At 38.7% G+C, this 21,513-nt stretch overlaps 1 protein-coding gene across 1 annotated transcript in view; it reads right to left on the minus strand.

Annotated features, from left to right (window-relative positions):
- Positions 1 to 17,441, minus strand: part of SELENOT (selenoprotein T) — a 31,735-nt gene extending 14,294 nt beyond the window's left edge. The window contains exon 1 of the mRNA XM_037842744.1: positions 17,225 to 17,441. Within this exon, the coding sequence (XP_037698672.1) occupies positions 17,225 to 17,358 (134 nt within the window). The 5' untranslated portion in view covers positions 17,359 to 17,441. The remainder of the gene's footprint in view (positions 1 to 17,224) is intronic.
- Positions 17,442 to 21,513: the final 4,072 nt, after the last annotated feature.

Consider the following 21,513-nt stretch of genomic DNA (forward strand, 5'->3'; position numbering starts at 1 on the left):
CACAGAGCAATCTGACTTTGGGCATACTTCATACAACACTCACGAAAATGTCGAACTGCTGAGATCAGCGAAATCTGTAAGTTTTTGCGGCCAGGGGACCCGCGCCCCTCCCTGCCAGGCTCAGTCCCGTGGGAGGAGGGGCTGTCAGCTCCGGGAAGGAGAAGGGAGAACTGCAGTGGTAGCCCTTCTCGGAAACTCATTCTACTGATCCATACTCCAACCATAGATAGACTGAGACCAGACACCAGAGAATCTGAGAGCTGCCAGCCCAGCAGAGAGGAGACAGGCATAGAAAAAAAAAAATAACACGAAAAACTCCAAAATAAAAGCGGAGGATTTTTGGAGTTCTGGCGAACACAGAAAGGGGAAGGGCGGAGCTCAGGCCTTGAGGCGCATATGCAAATCCCGAAGAAAAGCTGATCTCTCTGCCCTGTGGACCTTTCCTTAATGGCCCTGGTTGCTTTGTCTATTAGCATTTCAATAACCCATTAGATCTCTGAGGAGGGCCCTGTTTTCTTTTGTTTTTTTTTTTTAAATCCTTTTTTCTTTTTCTAAAACAATTACTCTAAGAAGCCCAATACAGAAAGCTTCAAAGAATTGCAATTTGGGCACGTCAAGTCAAGAGCAGAACTAAGAGAGCTCTGAGACAAAAGGCAATAATCCAGTGGCTGAGAAAATTCACTAAACACCACAACTTCCCAAGAACAGGGGGGTGTCCGCTCACAGCCACCATCCTGGTGGACAGGAAACACTCCTGCCCATCACCAGCCCCATAGCCCAGAGCTGCCCCAGACAACCCAGTGTGACGGAAGTGCTTCAAATAACAGGCACACACCACAAAACTGGGCGTGGACATTAGCCTTCCCTGCAACCTCAGCTGATTGTCCCAGAGCTGGGAAGGTGGAGCAGTGTGAATTAACAAAGCCCCATTCAGCCATCATTTGAGCAGACTGGGAGCCTCCCTACACAGCCCAGCAGCCCAGAACTGCCCTGGGGGGACGGCACTCACCTGTGACATAGCACAGTCATCCCTCAACAGAGGACCCGGGGTGCACAGCCTGGAAGAGGGGCCCACTTGCAAGTCTCAGGAGCCATACGCCAATACCAAAGACTTGTGGGTCACTGGCAGAGACAAACTGTGGCAGGACTGAACTGAAGGATTAGACTATTGCAGCAGCTTTAAAACTCTAGGATCATCAGGGAGATTTGATTGTTAGGGCCACCCCCCCTCCCCGACTGCCCAGAAACACGCCCCACATACAGGGCAGGCAACACCAACTACACACGCAAGCTTGGTACACCAATTGGGCCCCACAAGACTCACTCCCCCACTCACCAAAAAGGCTAAGCAGGGGAGAACTGGCTTGTGGAGAACAGGTGGCTCGTGGACGCCACCTGCTGGTTAGTTAGAGAAAGTGTACTCCACGAAGCTGTAGATCTGATAAATTAGAGATAAGGACTTCAATAGGTCTACAAACCCTAAAGAACCCTATCAAGTTCAGCAAATGCCACGAGGCCAAAAACAACAGAAAATTATAAAGCATATGAAAAAACCAGACGATATGGATAACCCAAGCCCAAGCACCCAAATCAAAAGACCAGAAGAGACACAGCACCTAGAGCAGCTACTCAAAGAACTAAAGATGAACAATGAGACCATAGTACGGGATATGAAGGAAATCAAGAAGACTCTAGAAGAGCATAAAGAAGACATTGCAAGACTAAATAAAAAAATGGATGATCTTATGGAAATTAAAGAAACTGTTGACCAAATTAAAAAGATTCTGGACACTCATAGTACAAGACTAGAGGAAGTTGAACAACGAATCAGTGACCTGGAAGATGACAGAATGGAAAATGAAAGCATAAAAGAAAGAATGGGGAAAAAAATGGAAAAAATCGAAATGGACCTCAGGGATATGATAGATAATATGAAACGTCCAAATATAAGACTCATTGGTGTCCCAGAAGGGGAAGAAAAGGGTAAAGGTCTAGGAAGAGTATTCAAAGAAATTGTTGGGGAAAACTTCCCAAATCTTCAAAACAACATAAATACACAAATCATAAATGCTCAGCGAACTCCAAATAGAATAAATCCAAAAAAACCCACTCCGAGACATATACTGATCACACTGTCAAACACAGAAGAGAAGGAGCAAGTTCTGAAAGCAGCAAGAGAAAAGCAATTCACCACATACAAAGGAAACAGCATAAGACTAAGTAGTGACTACTCAGCAGCCACCATGGAGGCGAGAAAGCAGTGGCACGATATATTTAAAATTATGAGTGAGAAAAATTTCCAGCCAAGAATACTTTATCCAGCAAAGCTCTCCTTCAAATTTGAGGGAGAGCTTAAATTTTTCACAGACAAACAAATGCTGAGAGAATTTGCTAACAAGAGACCTGCCCTACTGGAGATACTAAAGGGAGCCCTACAGACAGAGAAACAAAGACAGGACTGAGAGACTTGGAGAAAGGTTCAGTACTAAAGAGATTCGGTATGGGTACAATAAAGGATATTAATAGAGAGAGGGAAAAATATGGCAAACATAAACCAAAGGATAAGATGGCCGATTCAAGAAATGCCTTCACGGTTTTAACGTTGAATGTAAATGGATTAAACTCCCCAATTAAAAGATATAGATTCGCAGAATGGATCAAAAAAAATGAACCATCAATATGTTGCATACAAGAGACTCATCTTAGACACAGGGACACAAAGAAACTGAAAGTGAAAGGATGGAAAAAAATATTTCATGCAAGCTACAGCCAAAAGAAAGCAGGTGTAGCAATATTAATCTCAGATAAAATAGACTTCAAATGCAGGGATGTTTTGAGAGACAAAGAAGGCCACTACATACTAATAAAAGGGGCAATTCAGCAAGAAGAAATAACAATCGTAAATGTCTATGAACCCAATCAAGGTGCCACAAAATACATGAGAGAAACACTGGCAAAACTAAAGGAAGCAATTGATGTTTCCACAATAATTGTGGGAGACTTCAACACATCACTCTCTCCTATAGATAGATCAACCAGACAGAAGACCAATAAGGAAACTGAAAACCTAAACAATCTAATAAATGAATTAGAGATAACAGACATATACAGGACATTACATCCCAAATCACCAGGATACACATACTTTTCTAGTGCTCATGGAACTTTCTCCAGAATAGATCATATGCTGGGACATAAAACAAGCCTCAATAAATTTAAAAAGATTGAAATTATTCAAAGCACATTTTCTGACCACAATGGAATACAATTAGAAGTCAATAACCATCAGAGACTTAGAAAATTCACAAATACCTGGAGGTTAAACAACACACTCCTAAACAATCAGTGGGTTAAAGAAGAAATAGCAAGAGAAATTGCTAAATATAGAGAGACGAATGAAAATGAGAACACAACATACCAAAACCTATGGGATGCAGCAAAAGCAGTGCTGAGGGGGAAATTTATAGCACTAAACGCATATATTAAAAAGGAAGAAAGAGCCAAAATCAAAGAACTAATGGATCAACTGAAGAAGCTAGAAAATGAACAGCAAACCAATCCTAAACCAAGTAGAAGAAAAGAAATAACAAGGATTAAAGCAGAAATAAATGACATAGAGAACAAAAAAAGAATAGAGAGGATAAATATCACCAAAAGTTGGTTCTTTGAGAAGATCAACAAGATTGACAAGCCCCTAGCTAGACTGACAAAATCAAAAAGAGAGAAGACCCATATAAACAAAATAATGAATGAAAAAGGTGACATAACTGCAGATCCTGAAGAAATTAAAAAAATTATAAGAGGATATTATGAACAACTGTATGGCAACAAACTGGATAATGTAGAAGAAATGGACAATTTCCTGGAAACATATGAACAACCTAGACTGACCAGAGAAGAAACAGAAGACCTCAACCAACCCATCACAAGCAAAGAGATCCAATCAGTCATCAAAAATCTTCCCACAAATAAATGCCCGGGGCCAGATGGCTTCACAGGGGAATTCTACCAAACTTTCCAGAAAGAACTGACACCAATCTTACTCAAACTCTTTCAAAACATTGAAAAAAATGGAACACTACCTAACTCATTTTATGAAGCTAACATCAATCTAATACCAAAACCAGGCAAAGATGCTACAAAAAAGGAAAACTACCGGCCAATCTCCCTAATGAATATAGATGCAAAAATCCTCAACAAAATACTTGCAAATCGAATCCAAAGACACATTAAAAAAATCATACACCATGACCAAGTGGGGTTCATTCCAGGCATGCAAGGATGGTTCAACATAAGAAAAACAATCAACGTATTACAACACATTAAAAACTCGAAAGGGAAAAATCAATTGATCATCTCAATAGATGCTGAAAAAGCATTTGACAAAATCCAACATCCCTTTTTGATAAAAACACTTCAAAAGGTAGGAATTGAAGGAAACTTCCTCAACATGATAAAGAGCATATATGAAAAACTCACAGCCAGCATAGTACTCAATGGTGAGAGACTGAAAGCCTTCCCTCTAAGATCAGGAACAAGACAAGGATGCCCGCTGTCACCACTGTTATTCAACATTGTGCTGGAAGTGCTAGCCAGGGCAATCCGGCAACACAAAGAAATAAAAGGCATCCAAATTGGAAAAGAAGAAGTAAAACTGTCATTGTTTGCAGATGATATGATCTTATATCTAGAAAACCCTGAGAAATCGACGATACACCTACTAGAGCTAATAAACAAATTTAGCAAAGTAGCGGGACACACGATTAATGCACATAAGTCAGTAATGTTTCTATATGCTAGAAATGAACAAACTGAAGAGACACTCAAGAAAAAGATACCATTTTCAATAGCAACTAAAAAAATCAAGTACCTAGGAATAAACTTAACCAAAGATGTAAAAGACCTATACAAAGAAAACTACATAACTCTACTAAAAGAAATAGAAGGGGACCTTAAAAGATGGAAAAATATTCCATGTTCATGGATAGGAAGGCTAAATGTCATTAAGATGTCAATTCTACCCAAACTCATCTACAGATTCAATGCAATCCCAATCAAAACTCCAACAACCTACTTTGCAGACTTGGAAAAGCTAGTTATCAAATTTATTTGGAAAGGGAAGACGCCTTGAATTGCCAAAGACACTCTAAAAAAGAAAAACGAAGTGGGAGGACTTACACTCCCTGACTTTGAAGCTTATTATAAAGCCACAGTTGCCAAAACAGCATGGTACTGGCACAAAGATAGACATATAGATCAATGGAATCGAATTGAGAATTCAGAGATAGACCCTCAGATCTATGGCCGACTCATCTTTGATAAGGTCCCCAAAGTCACTGAACTGAGCCATAATGGTCTTTTCAACAAATGGGGCTGGGAGAGTTGGATATCCATATCCAAAAGAATGAAAGAGGACCCCTACCTCACCCCCTACACAAAAATTAACTCAAAATGGACCAAAGATCTCAATATAAAAGAAAGTACCATAAAATTCCTAGAAGATAATGTAGGAAAACATCTTCAAGACCTTGTATTAGGCGGCCACTTCCTAGACTTTACACCCAAAGCACAAGCAACAAAAGAGAAAATAGATAAATGGGAACTCCTCAAGCTTAGAAGTTTCTGCACCTCAAAGGAATTTCTCAAAAAGGTAAAGAGGCAGCCAACTCAATGGGAAAAAATTTTTGGAAACCATGTATCTGACAAAAGACTGATATCTTGCATATACAAAGAAATCCTACAACTCAATGACAATAGTACAGACAGCCCAATTATAAAATGGGCAAAAGATATGAAAAGACAGTTCTCTGAAGAGGAAATACAAATGGCCAAGAAACACATGAAAAAATGTTCAGCTTCACTAGCTATTAGAGAGATGCAAATTAAGACCACAATGAGATACCATCTAACACCGGTTAGAATGGCTGCCATTAAACAAACAGGAAACTACAAATGCTGGAGGGGATGTGGAGAAATTGGAACTCTTATTCATTGTTGGTGGGACTGTATAATGGTTCAGCCACTCTGGAAGTCAGTCTGGCAGTTCCTTAGAAAACTAGATATAGAGCTACCATTCGATCCAGCGATTGCACTTCTCGGTATATACCCGGAAGATCGGAAAGCAGTGACACGAACAGATATCTGCACACCAATGTTCATAGCAGCATTATTCACAATTGCCAAGAGATGGAAACAACCCAAATGTCCTTCAACAGATGAGTGGATAAATAAAATGTGGTATATACACACGATGGAATACTACGCGGCAGTAAGAAGGAACGATCTGGTGAAACATATGACAACATGGATGAACCTTGAAGACATAATGCTGAGCAAAATAAGCCAGGCACAAAAAGAGAGATATTATATGCTACCACTAATGTGAACTTTGAAAAATGTAAAACAAATGGTTTATAATGTAGAATGTAGGGGAACTAGCAGTAGAGAGCAATTAAGGAAGGGGGAACAATAATCCAAGAAGAACAGATAAGCTATTTAACGTTCTGGGGATGCCCAGAAATGACTATGGTCTGTTAATTTCTGATGGATATAGTAGGAACAAGTTCACAGAAATGTTGCTATATTATGTAACTTTCTTGGGGTAAAGTAGGAACATGTTGGAAGTTAAGCAGTTATCTTAGGTTAGTTGTCTTTTTCTTACTCCCTTGTTATGGTCTCTTTGAAATGTTCTTTTATTGTATGTTTGTTTTCTTTTTAACTTTTTTTTTCATACAGTTGATTTAAAAAAGAAGGGAAAGTTTAAAAAAAAAAAAAAAGTTGTAGTGCCCCCTTGAGGAGCCTGTGGAGAATGCAGGGGTATTCACCTACCCCACCTCCATGGTTGCTAACATGACCACAGACATAGGGGACTGGTGGTTTGATGCGTTGAGCCCTCTACCATAAGTTTTACCCTTGGGAAGACAGTTGCTGCAAAGGAGAGGCTAGGCCTCCCTATATTTGTGCCTAAGAGTCTCCTCCTGAATGCCTCTTTGTTGCTCAGATGTGGCCCTCTCTCTCTGGCTAAGCCAACTTGAACGGTGAAATCACTGCCCTCCCCCCTACGTGGGATCAGACACCCAGGGGAGTGAATCTCCCTGGCAACGTGGAATATGACTCCTGGGGAGGAATGTACACCCAGCATCGTGGGACGGAGAACATCTTCTTGACCAAAAGGGGGATGTGAAAGAAAATGAAATAAGCTTCAGTGGCAGAGAGATTCCAAAACGAGCCGAGAGATCACTCTGGTGGGCACTCTTACGCACATTTTAGACAACCCTTTTTAGGTTCTAAAGAATTGGGGTAGCTGGTGGTGGATACCTGAAACTATCAAACTACAACCCAGAACCCATGAATCTCGAAGACAGTTGTATAAAAATGTAGCTTATGAGGGGTGACAAAGGGATTGGGAAAGCCATAAGGACCAAACTCTACTTTGTCTAGTTTATGGATGGATGTGTAGAAAAGTAGGGGAAGGAAACAAACAAAGGTACCCAGTGTTCTTTTTTACTTCAATTGCTCTTTTCCCTCTAATTATTATTCTTGTTATTTTTGTGTGTGTGCTAATGAAGGTGTCAGGGATTGATTTAGGTGATGAATGTACAACTATGTAATGGTACTGTAAACAATCGAAAGTACAATTTGTTTTGTATGACTGCGTGGTATGTGAATATATCTCAATAAAATGATGATTAAAAAAAAGGTAACATGGGCAAAATCTCAGATATTTACTATTATGAAATAAATGTTTGTGATTTCTTCTATTCTCACCATTTCAACCTCACTGTCCCCTTTTATTCACAATGAACTTTCCACCAATTGCCCTCTTACTCACACATAGGATTGGATTCTGGCAGCTATATTTACACAATGAGACACAACCCCTTGCCATAGCTGATATCCAGAAATAAGAAGTAGTCACAAGAAGGCCCACAGATCCTTCTCTAGGAATGAAGTGGGATTTTAAGTGACTTATTCTCTTCACTCAGGGAAAACATTTAACACCAGAACTGGGGGAAGGAGCATAATCATTCAAAGGGACTAAGAAGAGGAGCTAATCTTTAAAGGAAGAGAGAACAATAAAGTATATTTTACTGAATCAGAGAAAGACTGACATTTTTCAGGCTTTCCAGTTCCCTATTTCAGCCCCTCCCAAGGCCATGATGCATATTTTCTTTGTACTTTTTAGCATTCTCATATTACATCTTTCCTTATTTCAATGGCTCCTGTAAACCAACATTATCTTTTCCTGGCACTATTGTGCTACTACTCAAAATTATTCAACAACTCTTTCTCTTGATCCCAAAACCTTCAAGGACCCCCCCCCCTTTTTTTTTCTGGTGAACCTGAAATACCCATTGGTAGTTAAATGGATAACTGCATGTGTTTTCTCCTCTGACCAGGTTGATCTCATTACCATTCTCCTTTTGCATCTTGCAACAAAACCAGCAAAATACCGTTTGTACTTTCAACTACTGCCAAAATATTCAAAAGTGGAAAAGCCATCCTGCCAAGATCCTCTCTCTAGAAAACCTATGACTCAATCAAGTTGTCAACACACCAAGTATAGAGGATCTCAGGGAACCTAATGAGACAAACGCATCAACACATTAATTACAATGAATCTGTCAATCACCTGAGTCTTGTTCTCTTAAAATTTTCTTATCTTCTACACACTTAAAGTGCAGAGAATGACCCTAGGAATCTTATCTTTGCAGCATCAGATTTTACAAGTACCTTCCTCTTTCATTAGCTTTTGTGAAACTGCCATTTACATCAATTAACATTCCACAAAGAAAACAAAGCAAAAAATCTATGAAAACTTCTTGTACTATATCCACTCCTTATATTTTTCTTCAGAAAACTACCTTAAGTTTATTAAAATGGGCAATGCATTCCATGAATGATTTCCTAATGTAAGACAGAAGCATGCTGTAACAGTGATATAAAATTTAAACTCGTATGTCCATTATGTCTAATTCTGCTTTCAAAAATTTTTGAAACTTCGCTCTTCTTGACATTGCAACTCAAGGAAGAGAAAGAATGAGAGTGAATGCTACCCAGACTTTAACATTGGTCTTGAAAAATAGATAAGCCAGAGTTTTCTGGTTGTTGGGGGTGGGGGAGGGCAGGGGTAGGGAGGGAGACAGTCTGGCAGGAAGGTGCAGAGGATTCTGTCTAGTAAAAAAAAAAAAAAAATCCTAATGAGAAAGGAAAAGTATCTTTTTTAAAAAATCTACTTCAGAGACAAAAGACTTAAAGAGACCTACCATTTTTAATTCTTATTTTTCTTCTGACTTATTCATTAAGAAAAAAGATTAAAATTTATCTAACACCTTTGTACTAGATCTATATATATTCTTATTTACTTCTCAAGACAAACCTGTGAAATTTTATCATCTCCACTCTGTAGATGAGAAAACTGAGACTTGAGAGGTTAACTTGTTTATGGCCGTATAATTAGCAGGTGGCAGAGCTAATATTGGAATCCACATTATAGATGACACTTGAAAAGTCCAATTCTCCTCAGTAAGAGAAAAGATCTTCAGGTTAGAAAGAATGACCAGCATTAAAAGAAAATTGTGGCCCATGATGCAAGAGTACACCTGTGGCAAAACCATTAAATAGTCAGGACATCAGTTGGCTCACTGACCAACCACAATATCAAGTCAATTACCTCCCTTTGTCATACTATCACCCTTGTATAATGAAGAGGATAATAACTGTGATATCAACTCCCATGGTACTCATGAGCTAAGGCACGTGAAAGTTACACAATATGTGGGTAGGTTATTAACAACATTATTATAAGTAGGTTAACAATACTTAGACATTTCACTTTCTCCTTTCCTAAACAAGTTTACCATCTAGTTTCAAAGACAAATATATAGCAAACTCTGGGGAACAATTACAAGGTAACATGTAAGCAAGCCCACGTAGTAGTGTAGTACAAATTATAAACACAGGTGTCAAAGTAAAAGGGCAAGGATAGAGTGAATTGTAATTTCACTGGTCTTTTTATCATACAACTTTTGTCACCTGCATTCTATTCTTTTAAAAAAATAATCTTCATCCTTTCTTTTTCTCTACAAGTAAAATGGGAAAAATAAAGCATGGACCAGTCTACAAAATTGGTCTAATATTAAGACTTGACTTACCTACCAGATGCAAACTGGAAAATAAACCAAATACAGGGTGACGTCTAGGATTGATAGTGTTGAGGTAACCAAATCAAGTCAACCATAAGTAGCTCTGGTCAGTGACACAACTACTTCCCAAAAAAACCACTGGTCAAAATGAAAAAAAAAAGAGTAACTGATTCCTAAGGAAAACATTGTTGTGCTTGTGGTGCCAATGTTAGGCTTCACAATGCCAAACCATAACAATACGAGTTAAGCCATCTTCAAGCAAAACTGCAATGTCAGACTAGAGAACAATCGTAATTAAAACAGTTGGGTTCCACTTCCATTCTTACACCAACTGCTATAGGAATCTGATACCATCAAATATTTCTCACTTTTTTTCTGCCATCCATAATGACCTTTTTATTAAACATTAAACTGCTGAAAATCTTTAATACTCTTTAGTTCATAGCCTCTCTCAAATTCTCACTCAAATTCTGAAATCACAGAAACTGACAAAATATGACACACCAAATACTGACACTACCAACAGTCTGATAACACAATGTAGGAGAAAATGATATTCATTATATTGCAGACAGGAAGGGCAGAATTAAGAAAAACTATCTAAACTCTGCTTCAGGAAAATTCCCATCTGAAAGCTAATAGATATAAAGCGTATCTCAAAGGGAGAATTGGGCAGTTTTCTTCACATTCAAGGAAGGGTGTAAAGTACTATAAATGCTTCCATCCCCAACATTCTACATTGGGGCAGAGGTTGCTCAAGAAAAAAGAAAAGAAAAACAACAACAGGGTCAAATAGTAGGTTAGGGTGGGTGGGGAATCAGGCCAGCAGGAAGAAGACTGGCAGCAGCACAATGGATTCTGGAAGTTTACCTCCACCAGAAGAGCACAGAGGCCAAGCCAAGAAGACTACTTATAGCAGAGTGTGTTCAAATTTAAGTTTTACATGTCTTACATCTTATGCATAACAACAAACAAGCTGAAGCAGAAGACAGCCAAGCAAAAAACTATCAGAAAGGAGCTGTACCGGGAGCTATCAATCTACACTCCAATTAGAAACGTAAAAGGGAGGGGGAAAGAGGAATAGGCTACCACAGGGTCAACCACAGACTATCACAAGGCATGCACTCATTTTTTGCAATAAATATTAACCGATGACAGGTGCTGCTCTAGGATCTAGGGATACCTCAGTGAGTGCAAATTAGACAAAAATCTCTATGCCTTCTTAGAGTTCTCAACATTCTAATGGAAATGATACAGTTCATCAGTTGATAATACCTAAAGCTTTTTGTCTTGTTTGAGGAACTGTAAGGAGGGAAAAAAAAAAGAAATTGAGACACTGGAAAAAATATCACAAAAAGAAAGGAAAGAAACAGCAGTAACGGTAATCAAAAGATTCAATATAACAGCCTATATCCAAAAATGGTGTGCAAGTGGCAGAAGAAAAAGATGATAGAAAAGATAAGGGAAGACTGCAAGAAACAAAACCCACAAGAATTAAGACATACTTTGAGATCTTAAAGAAGAAAATTATTGTTGTGGAAAACTGAATCAAAGATAGACTAATGATAAACAAAAATTACAGATAATCTACATAGTATTTTTAATAAGATGGATTTCTGAAATTAGATTTTTTTTTCCTATAGAAAATACCTTCTTTCTGAAAGCCAATGAACATTTACAAAAATTGACCATTTATATGTTAGGTCACAAAGAAAAGAAACAAACAGAAAATATCACATTCTCTGATTACAGTGCAGTAAAACTAGAAACTTTTACAAATCCAATCTATTCGAGGAGTATTAACTAATTCAACAACTTCAAAATTTTAAATGTGACATATTTTACTTCTGTGGATTTATTTTATGGAAACAACTGGACAAGTGCACAAAGAAATTTGAGGGTATTCATCTCAGCACTGTAATTTTGTGAAAAATTAGGACCAACCTAAATGTTAACCAAAAAGGAACTAGTTAAATAAATAAAGGCATACCTATATTATGGAATACTATGCATGTTGATACAGACCTGCATTTACTGACATGAGAAGATAAGTATAGGGAAATCCATCTTATTACAAATACTATTTAGATTATTTATAATATCTGCTAACTTTATCTCCTAAAGATCTCTCAAACCTCTCCCTTTCTCTCTACTTCTACCACTACAGCTATTAAGCTCCATCATCTCTTGCCTGGACAAATCCAAGAGTTCCCTAAATGGTTTCCCCCAAATCTATTCTTTGTCCTCTGTGATGTCTTCTCCACTATGCAACTAGCTGATCTTTATAAAATGCAAATCAAATCACAGTTCCCCACCCCCACCTCATCCCACATTAAACAATCAAGGGTTTTTACTGCTAGAAAGACCAAAATCCTTAACATGACCTACCAGACCTTGCAGGATCTTGTGCCACCTTCTCTTTGGTCTGAGAACAGCAGCTTCAGTCTCTTCTAGTAAACTATGTTCTCTCCCGTTAGAAAGCCAATTCAAATCTCAGTTCAAAGTTCATTTCCTCAAGACCTTCCCTGTTCCCTGACTAGGATCCTTTTATACCACCATATCAAACTTCCTTCACAGCATGTAACACAATTGTAATTTTACATGCATATGACCAATAGATAAATAGCTGTCTCCCCATGCCCCCCACCTATAAAGTCCATGAGAGTAATGAAATGAATTCCCAACACCAAGCGAAGTGCTTGCCCATAGTAAGTGCTCAAATATTTCTTGAATATGTAAATATTACATTGATAGAAACTAACATGATCTCTATAATTAATTCAATATTTCTCAGTTTTCTTCATTTCAGTATTTTACTAATTTTAATCAGTATCAGCAAAGGTCTCAGGTCTAATTTTCTTGCCTCCACACTATGGAAGCAAAGGTTTAGCTGGTATAAATTTAAATAAAGATCTGTTTTTTTTAAATCACTTACCTCTTAAAACTCCATTTAGGAATTATCCTAAAATTTTAACAGTTGATCCTTAAATTAACACAAATTGAAAATGCTGCTATATTCTGCTCATGCCTTAAAATTTTAACTTCATTTAAACTAATCAAATATTCTCAGTAAATTAACTGTCAATTGTTCAGACAAGTATTAACCATAAAGGGTTGCAGCTAGTAACCTTTCATAAAGCAAAAACTGGTTAAATACTGCAGACTTGACTACAGATACATGAGGAACGCATACAAACATCATGCCAAACAGAAGTTGTCAAAGTCTCTGGTAAATAAGCCAAATTGCTCACCTCTCCCTACATCCTCTTCATCCAAACATCCTCTCCTCAATAATCCCAAATTCACATAATACATTTGCACTTCAATTTTTGTTCAATGTTTAAAAGCCCAAATAAGCAAGAACATCTTTTTCCCAAATATGTAATCAATGTCATCAAAATTATCTAATCTATTGCTTAGTCAACTGACATAGTAAGTCAAAATAGAGTAATACTATGCTGGTTTTATAGGCTTCATGAGGTGCCATATCGCCTTATTCACCATATCTTTAACCCCCAACAGATAGCAGGTACTGAATGAATATTTATTGAAAAAGATACATAATGTAGAATAGGAAAGTTTGTTTTAAGGTATTCTGCATGCTCTTCTACAGGCTGTTCTCTCTCCCTTTAATTCCATTTGTGCTTGTGTTACTATTTCGTCCTATTAGCAACAGCAGAAGTAGCACAATTACCAGGTGACATGTCCTATAGTTATTTAAAGAAAAAGTACTTATGCTAAATATAAATAAGAGACAAAAGCAACTAAAAGGAAGGTAAAAAATACTTCTCTTTTGATGGTTAACAATGGCAATTAATGATAAATTGGATTTTACAGCACTTATATCACAATTTTCACATATTTATCTTCAACTGCCTCAACTTCTTCCTTTTCCCAAATAATCTAGAGATTCTACCAAAATCAAAATCCTAATATTCAATTTATTACATACAGATAATCCCTGGGAGAAAAAAAGCAACTAATGATAACTAAATTTACCTGTATTTGGTAGAGCATAATAACAGTTATTTCCCATCTACAGATAAAGAAAAACACAAAACCTGAGGAACTTTTGTTATGTAATATGCTCAGGGTGATTGCAAAAGAAAACTTAGACTTTTGGGACAAATCTATACTTAAAAGCAAAAACACAGAAACAAAAACTAAGCATCCAAGCTTCAACTAAGTACTTATGACTTTAAAAAAAAAAAAAAGTTTAATTTGAGGCACTGAATGCCCTTCTGTACATTTCTTTACACATTTTTAAAATGAAAACCTTGTGATGAATATACTTCGTGTACCTCAGTGGAAGGTACGCCTGTTAAATTATTGTGACACTACAAGTAATTGTAAAAGAAGAGTAATTTGGAAAAACAAAAGTGAAACCAAGAAATAAGAAGGTAGGAAACAGAAAAATCACATAACTTGGAAACTGCAGTCTTAAAAGCATCTCACTTAATCCTTAACAATCTTCAATAGGTTGGCAAAAAGTCCACTTTCTAATAAAAAAATCATGGGTAAAAAGGCAGGATGGTCAAGTCATGATTCCCATTTGTGGTATTATATAAGATATTTGCCAGGTACATAGTAAACAGTGCAAGATTTGTTTTTTTTAATCAGGAAGAAACTGTAAGCTTTTTACACTTCACTTCATAAATAAAATTTTATCATCTTATTTTCTGACTCTCCAGCTTAAAGATCACCTTAAACTGATTTTTTTTTTAACTTTAAAGATAAAGGAGAAAGCTAGTTGGAAAGGTAGAAACTTAAAATTTATACTTTATTTGAGAAGTTATTAGAAACTGCTTTTTAAAATACATTGACTAGGGCAAACTGGGCCAAAGGGTAAAAATTGAAACTGACTGTGTTTTAAAACTTCAACTTCCATGTGAGACCAAGGGAAGAGATGTCTATTTGGTGCAGGATCAATATTTTCTAAACAGTGTAACTCTACAGTCGGTTCGTTCAAACACCATAATTACATGGAACTTTGAATAGGAAGTGAGATATGGTAGGTTAGTATCGGTTAGAGTGAAATAGTGACACTTCCCAAAGTAATTTGGGCAAAGAATAAAAAATATATTTACAGCCTCCCACCCCCTCCTACCCCAATGAGCTGGAGGAAGGTGCAGAAGTGTTGGACTTCCTCACCTGGACTGGTGGTGTTGTCACAAACATTGGGACTGGCGGTTTGATGTGCTGAGCCCTCGATCCTGAGACTTGCCCTTATGAAGCTTGTTACTGCAAAGGAGAGGCTAAACTTGCATATAATTGTGCCTAAGAGTCTCCCCCTAAGTACCTCTTTGTTGCTCAGATGTGGCCCTCTCTTTCTCTAACTGAACCACCTCGGCAGGTGAAATCACTGCCCTCCCCCCTACGTGGGACCGGACTCCCAGGAGTGTAAATCTCCCTGGCAACGCAGGATATGACTCCTGGGGATGAATCTGCACCCAGCATCATGGGATTAAGAATATCTTCTTGACCAAAAGGGGGATGCAAAATGAGACGAAATAGTTTCAGTGGCTGAGAGATTTCTAATGGAGTCGAGAGGTCACTCTAGTAGACATTCTTATGCACTATATAGATAACACCTCTTAGGTTTTAATGTATTGGAATAGCTAGAAGTAAATACCTGAAACTACCAAACTCCAACCCAGTAGTCTGGACTCCTGAAGACGATAATATAATAATGTAGATTACAAGGAGTGACAGTGTGATTGTGAAAACCTTGTGAATCGCACTCCCTTTATCTAGTGTATGGATGGATGAGTAGGAAAATGGGGATAAAAACTAAATGACAAATAGGGTGGGATGGGAGGGATGGTTTGGGTATTCTTTTTTTACTTTTATTTTTTATTCTTATTCTGATTCTCTCTGATGTAAGGAAAATGTTCAGAAATAGATTGTGGTGATGAATGCATAACTATACGATAGTACTGTGAACAGCTGATTGTATACCATGGATGATTGTATGGTATGTGAATATATTTCAATAAAACTGAATTTAAAAAAAACACATTAAATTTTAAAACATTTTAACATAATTATGTCCAACATCAATATTCCAAAGCATCAGGACTTACTAATCTAACCATCCTATCCTGAGAAAATGTCATATTTTGGAGTATGGGATTCTCATTTTTTCAATTTCACAATTTTATTTATTTTTTAATCTTTTGAGCTTTTCAAACCCTAACTCCACTTACCTTATTACAAGCACTAATGCCCTGCTTCTAGTACTTAACTAGGTAACAATAAAATCACTAACAGAACAATGTCGAAAACTACCGAGTTTCTTTCTCCCTCTGAATGCACAAGAGATTTGAAAGGTAGAAAAGACATGCTAGAGCAGGCAAGCCTTGGAAGGCGGGTACGCGGGAAGTGTGGCAGAATACCCAGTTGTTCGGAAGCGAATGGTCAAAGTTTAGGAGGGCACCGCTCTCCTTTTCTGACACTTGGAAATCGCAAACTGAGAACTAGTACCCCTAGACCCGCTCTCTCCTCTCCTCCCCGCGGCATCTGGCCGTCAGAAGCCCCATTCCCTGACTCAACAGTCGTCCCTGCAGTCGAGAAAAAGGTGCCTGTCACTCTCGCGTCTCCTCCAACCCCCGAATTGCCTCACCCAGCCGAGCTACGAGGCCGCCCGGCAGAGGCCCGGGAAAAGGGAGAGTAAGAGTGAATCCAACGGGAAACGCTGGGACCTCCTCCGCCGATGCTGCGCCGACTCATTCCTACCTCCGCAGACAGCCGGGGTGGCCATGGCGTGACGCCACCGACCCGTCCGCGGTAGTGACAAGTGGCCCCCCGTCCTCGCCTTTCTGTGTTTAACCTACTCAGTCCCTGCTTCCCCCATTCTCGCCATTAAAAGAGCCAAACAAAATGAGTTGTATGAGAAGGAAGGGAGGTTGGACAGACCATCTCGGGTAAGGGTTCGGAGAGGGTAGGCTGCGGAAGGCTGTTCCTTCAAGCCAGGGGAGGCGCAGCGGGCTAGGCCGCAAAGCCGGGGCTTCGAGTAGCGAGCGGCACCGAGCAGAGGCAAGGCGAGCGGCTGGACGCCCAGGGCCAGCGCACATACTCACCAAATCTGGAACTTGAGCAGCGGTCCCGTGGCATACTGCATCTTTAATCTCTTACTAGGCACACCGCCCAGGTTAGCCGAGGCCTCGCTCTGGACCACGGCCGACGCTGCCACCAGAAGTAGCAAAAGCCTCATCTTGAACGAGCCGAGAGTTTCAGCCGCCGTCAGACTCAGGAGACTGCAGCCAGCCCGAAGCCGAGCAGGAGCCTAGCGCTTCTCTCTACTGCGCAGGCGCGATCCACCAAGGTCGGGGAGGGAAGCAGGTATGCGCCTGCGCGGACCGGTTCCTGCAAAGGCTGTAGGAGGGAGCTGACCCGTTTCACTGTCCTGACCTACCATCTTGGTTCTGTTCGGAGGCAGACTGGGATTGAAAGGGGTAAAGAGGAAGCCAGGGAACACGTCGAATGCCCGAGGCGTCTGTAAATTATAGCTTCAGGCAGATCTGGGTTCTACATCCAGTTTCATTAATTCAGATATTTTTCTACCTAAGACACTTAGGAACGCCTAATATTTGACAGCCATATTTCAGGTGTGGTAGGCAACAGAAGAGAAAGCCCTGGCTCTCTAAACGGTAATGCCCAACTCTTTTGGGTGCCACTCTATGGCCTTTTCTTTGGTTTTACAATATTGCTGTCTACTAGAAGAATATTAAGAGAAAAAAAAACTTCTGAAAATTTCAAACATATGCAAAAATAGAGTAGTGTATAGAACTCTGTTTTGACCATCACTGAGCTTTAACAGTTACTGACATTTTGACAGTCTTGATTCATCCAGTCTTCTAACCACTTCTTTCTTCCGCAAGGATTAATTTGAAGCAAATTAATCATTTCATTTCATCTATATTTTAGCAGATAGCAATAAAAAATATTCTCTGAAAAAAATTACAATACCATTAACCCACCTTGAAATAGTAATTGTTTAAATATCAAATATCCAGTCGCTCAAATTTCTCCTATTGTCTTTTTTTTTACTGTTCTTTTGTTCCTATTGGGATCAAAATTAAATTCATTTGTTGTAATTGGTTGATTAGGTCCTGTCAAAGCCCTTAAGACCAGGAATACATCTGTAGTTAAACAAACTGAGTTTATTACTTCTTGCAACAAACAACATGGGGAACCACAGAGAATCTCACTAAATAAGAGGATGTTAGAAAAAAATCTATAATAGGATTGACGCCAAACAAAAGTAGAGTTCTGCCCAGTTGACTTAACAGCTAATCTATGACACTGGAGTTTCAAAGAAAGAGTTTATTGCTAAGCACAAAACAGAAGATCAGATGGCCCCTCAGCCTTAAAAAATCTGTCTCCTTGAATATAAGGAGTTTAAGGTTTTTATGAATTCAAACAAGGGGAGATAGAGTTGTTACCATTACAATAACGAGTATAAGCAGCTACAATTTACAAAGGTAAAGGAGTGGACCTAGGCTAGAAATAAGCTAACCATTACAAGAACAAGTCCATGGTTAGTTCTGAGCTGACTCAATTTCCTTCATTAACATTAGGAGGTTGCCTTTGTGATTATAAGACTATAAGGGGTCCAAGACAGGGCCAGTCCTGAGGTTTTTACAGTTTGCAATTCAGTGGGTTTCAGTAATTTCAGGTATTTAATTTTGGCTATTCTACAATATACTAGAAAGTAAGGAAAAGACATCTACGATACTGAACAAATGCAGGGTTTTCTGCCCGATGTGCATAACAGCCAATCTATGATACTGGGGTTTCAAAGAGAGAAAGAGTTTACTTCTAAGCACAAAGCAGGAGATCAGATGGTCTCTTAACCTAAGAATCTGTCTCCCCAAACTGCAGTAACTCTGATAGTTTTACAGTATTAAAAGAGAATCTAAGGAGTTTAGGGGTTTTATGGTTTGAGACAAGGGGAGATGGAGATATTACCATCACAATTGCAAGTATAAACAGGGCTAAGACTAGGCTAGAATAACAATTACCTTAGTAAATATACACAAGGCTGAAACTAGTTGAGTTTCAGTAATTTCAGGTATTAACTTTTGGCTATTCTCCAATAGAAAGAAAAAACACCTATTTAATGATTCAGTAATCATCATTTACTAATTCCTAATTTCTTGGTAACTGTAACAATTGTAACTGTAACAATTACTCTCTTTTGTTTTTGTTCATTCCTCAATCTTGAGGGATAACTGAGTGACGACCTTTCCAACTTCATGCTGGAAAGGGGCATTAGCTTTATGGGATAGATGAATGAAACTGGGTGTTGCTCCTGGAGAAACTGGTATCTCTGGGTTTCAGGGCTTAACTGCTTAGAAACAATCCAGAGGCTTTAAGTCTCTGTAAAATAAATGTAATAAATAAATTGAAAATTGTAAGTTTAAATAAAAGGAGTAGAAGGATTATGATTAGGTGATTTATAACTATGTTACATTGGGGAAATAACTTTATATAGATTTCTAGATAGAATACAGGGTGTTCCTTAGTGCTTTCAGGAATAGTATTGGCAATATCAGGCTGAGTTCTGCATAAGAGTAACCCCCAGAATGACCTCCCAATTCTATTTGAAATCTCTTAGCCATTGAAATTTTATTTTATTACTTTTCCCACTTTTGATCACAAATCCATTGCTAATCCCACAGTGTCAGGGAGGCACCCCTGGAAGTCATGTCCCATTGGTGTCAGGGAAATTTACCATTGGAAGTCATATCCCATATAGAGGGAGAGGTAGTGAATTTATTTGCAGAGTTTGGCTTAGAGAGAGAGGAGCCATATTTGAGCAACCCAGAGATTTTCAAGGGGTGACTCTTAGGCATTATGCCATTACAGAAATAAGTTTATAAGTTACAAGCCTCAAGATTGAGGACTTGCCTTATCAGCATATTTCCTTTTATTAGGCAGGGTTGATGTATTTTAGAGTTCATTTTATAGATCTCCCTGTTACAAGATCAAATGGGGAGAATTTATGTTTTTCAAAAAGAAGTAGCTCTTATGCTGGGGGGAAAAAAGGGGAGTAGGTCTTAGATTTGGAGTTTGCATAGTTCTTTGATTACAGTTTTGGTAAATTAGGAACCCCTACTGCTTGAGAGAATATCAGGAATTCCCCAGGTGAGGAAGTTTAATAATTCCAAGCTTTCTTTCCCCAGTCCTTCAAGGGAACTTGCAAATACTTTTTTTTTCATTTTATGCCCAAAATACTCCAGAATGCATCATGGTATTACATTAGCCTGTACGGAATACCAAGATCTATTTCTTATTCTAGGTCCCATGTCAAAAAAAGCTGAATTGCTGAATTAGGTTGTTCAAATAAACTGACCAGACAGGTTAAGTCAGATAGTGTGCTATGGAAAGTTTAAATTTTTTTATGAAATATATTTATCCTTCTTTAGTCTCTCATAGAAAATGAAGTTTTAAAATATAGTTAAAAGCACCATTAGCCTTGTATTCTTTTTTTTATCTTCATTTTATTGAGATATATTCACATACCATGCAGTCATACAAAACAAATCGTACATTCGATTGTTCACAGTACCATTACATAGTTGTACATTCATCACCCAAATCAATCCCTGACACCTTCATTAGCACACACACAAAAATAACAAGAATAATAATTAAAGTGGAAAAGAGCAATTGAAGTAAAAAAGAACACTGGGTACCTTTGTCTGTTTGTTTGTTTGTTCCCTTCCCCTATTTTTCTACTCATCCATCCATAAACTAGACAAAGTGGAGTGTGGTCCTTATGGCTTTCCCAATCCCATTGTCACCCCTCATAAGCTACATTTTAATACAATTGTCTTCGAGATTCATGGGTTCTGGGTTGTAGTTTGATAGTTTCAGGTATCCACCACCAGCTACCCCAATTCTTTAGAACCCAAAAAGGGTTGTCTAAAGTGTGCGTAAGAGTGCCCACCAGAGTGACCTCTCGGCTCCTTGTGGAATCTCTCTGCCACTGAAGCTTATTTCATTTCCTTTCACATCCCCCTTTTGGTCAAGAAGATGTTCTCCGTCCCACGATGCCAGGTCTACATTCCTCCCCGGGAGTCATATTCCACGTTGCCAGGGAGATTCACTCCCCTGGGTGTCTGATCCCATGTACGGGGGAGGGCAGTGATTTCACCTTTCAAGTTGGCTTAGCTAGAGAGAGAGGGCCACATCTGAGCAACAAAGAGGCATTCGGGAGGAGGCTCTTAGGCACAATTATAGGGAGGCCTAGCCTCTCCTTTACAGCAACCGTCTTCCCAAGGGTAAAACCTATGGTAAAGGGCTCAACCCATCCCTTTGACATAACCAGTCCCCTATGTCTGTGGTCATGTTAGCAACCACC

The sequence above is a fragment of the Choloepus didactylus genome, chromosome 1, assembly GCF_015220235.1.
Source record: "Choloepus didactylus isolate mChoDid1 chromosome 1, mChoDid1.pri, whole genome shotgun sequence".
In the NCBI taxonomy this organism is placed as follows: domain Eukaryota; kingdom Metazoa; phylum Chordata; class Mammalia; order Pilosa; family Megalonychidae; genus Choloepus; species Choloepus didactylus.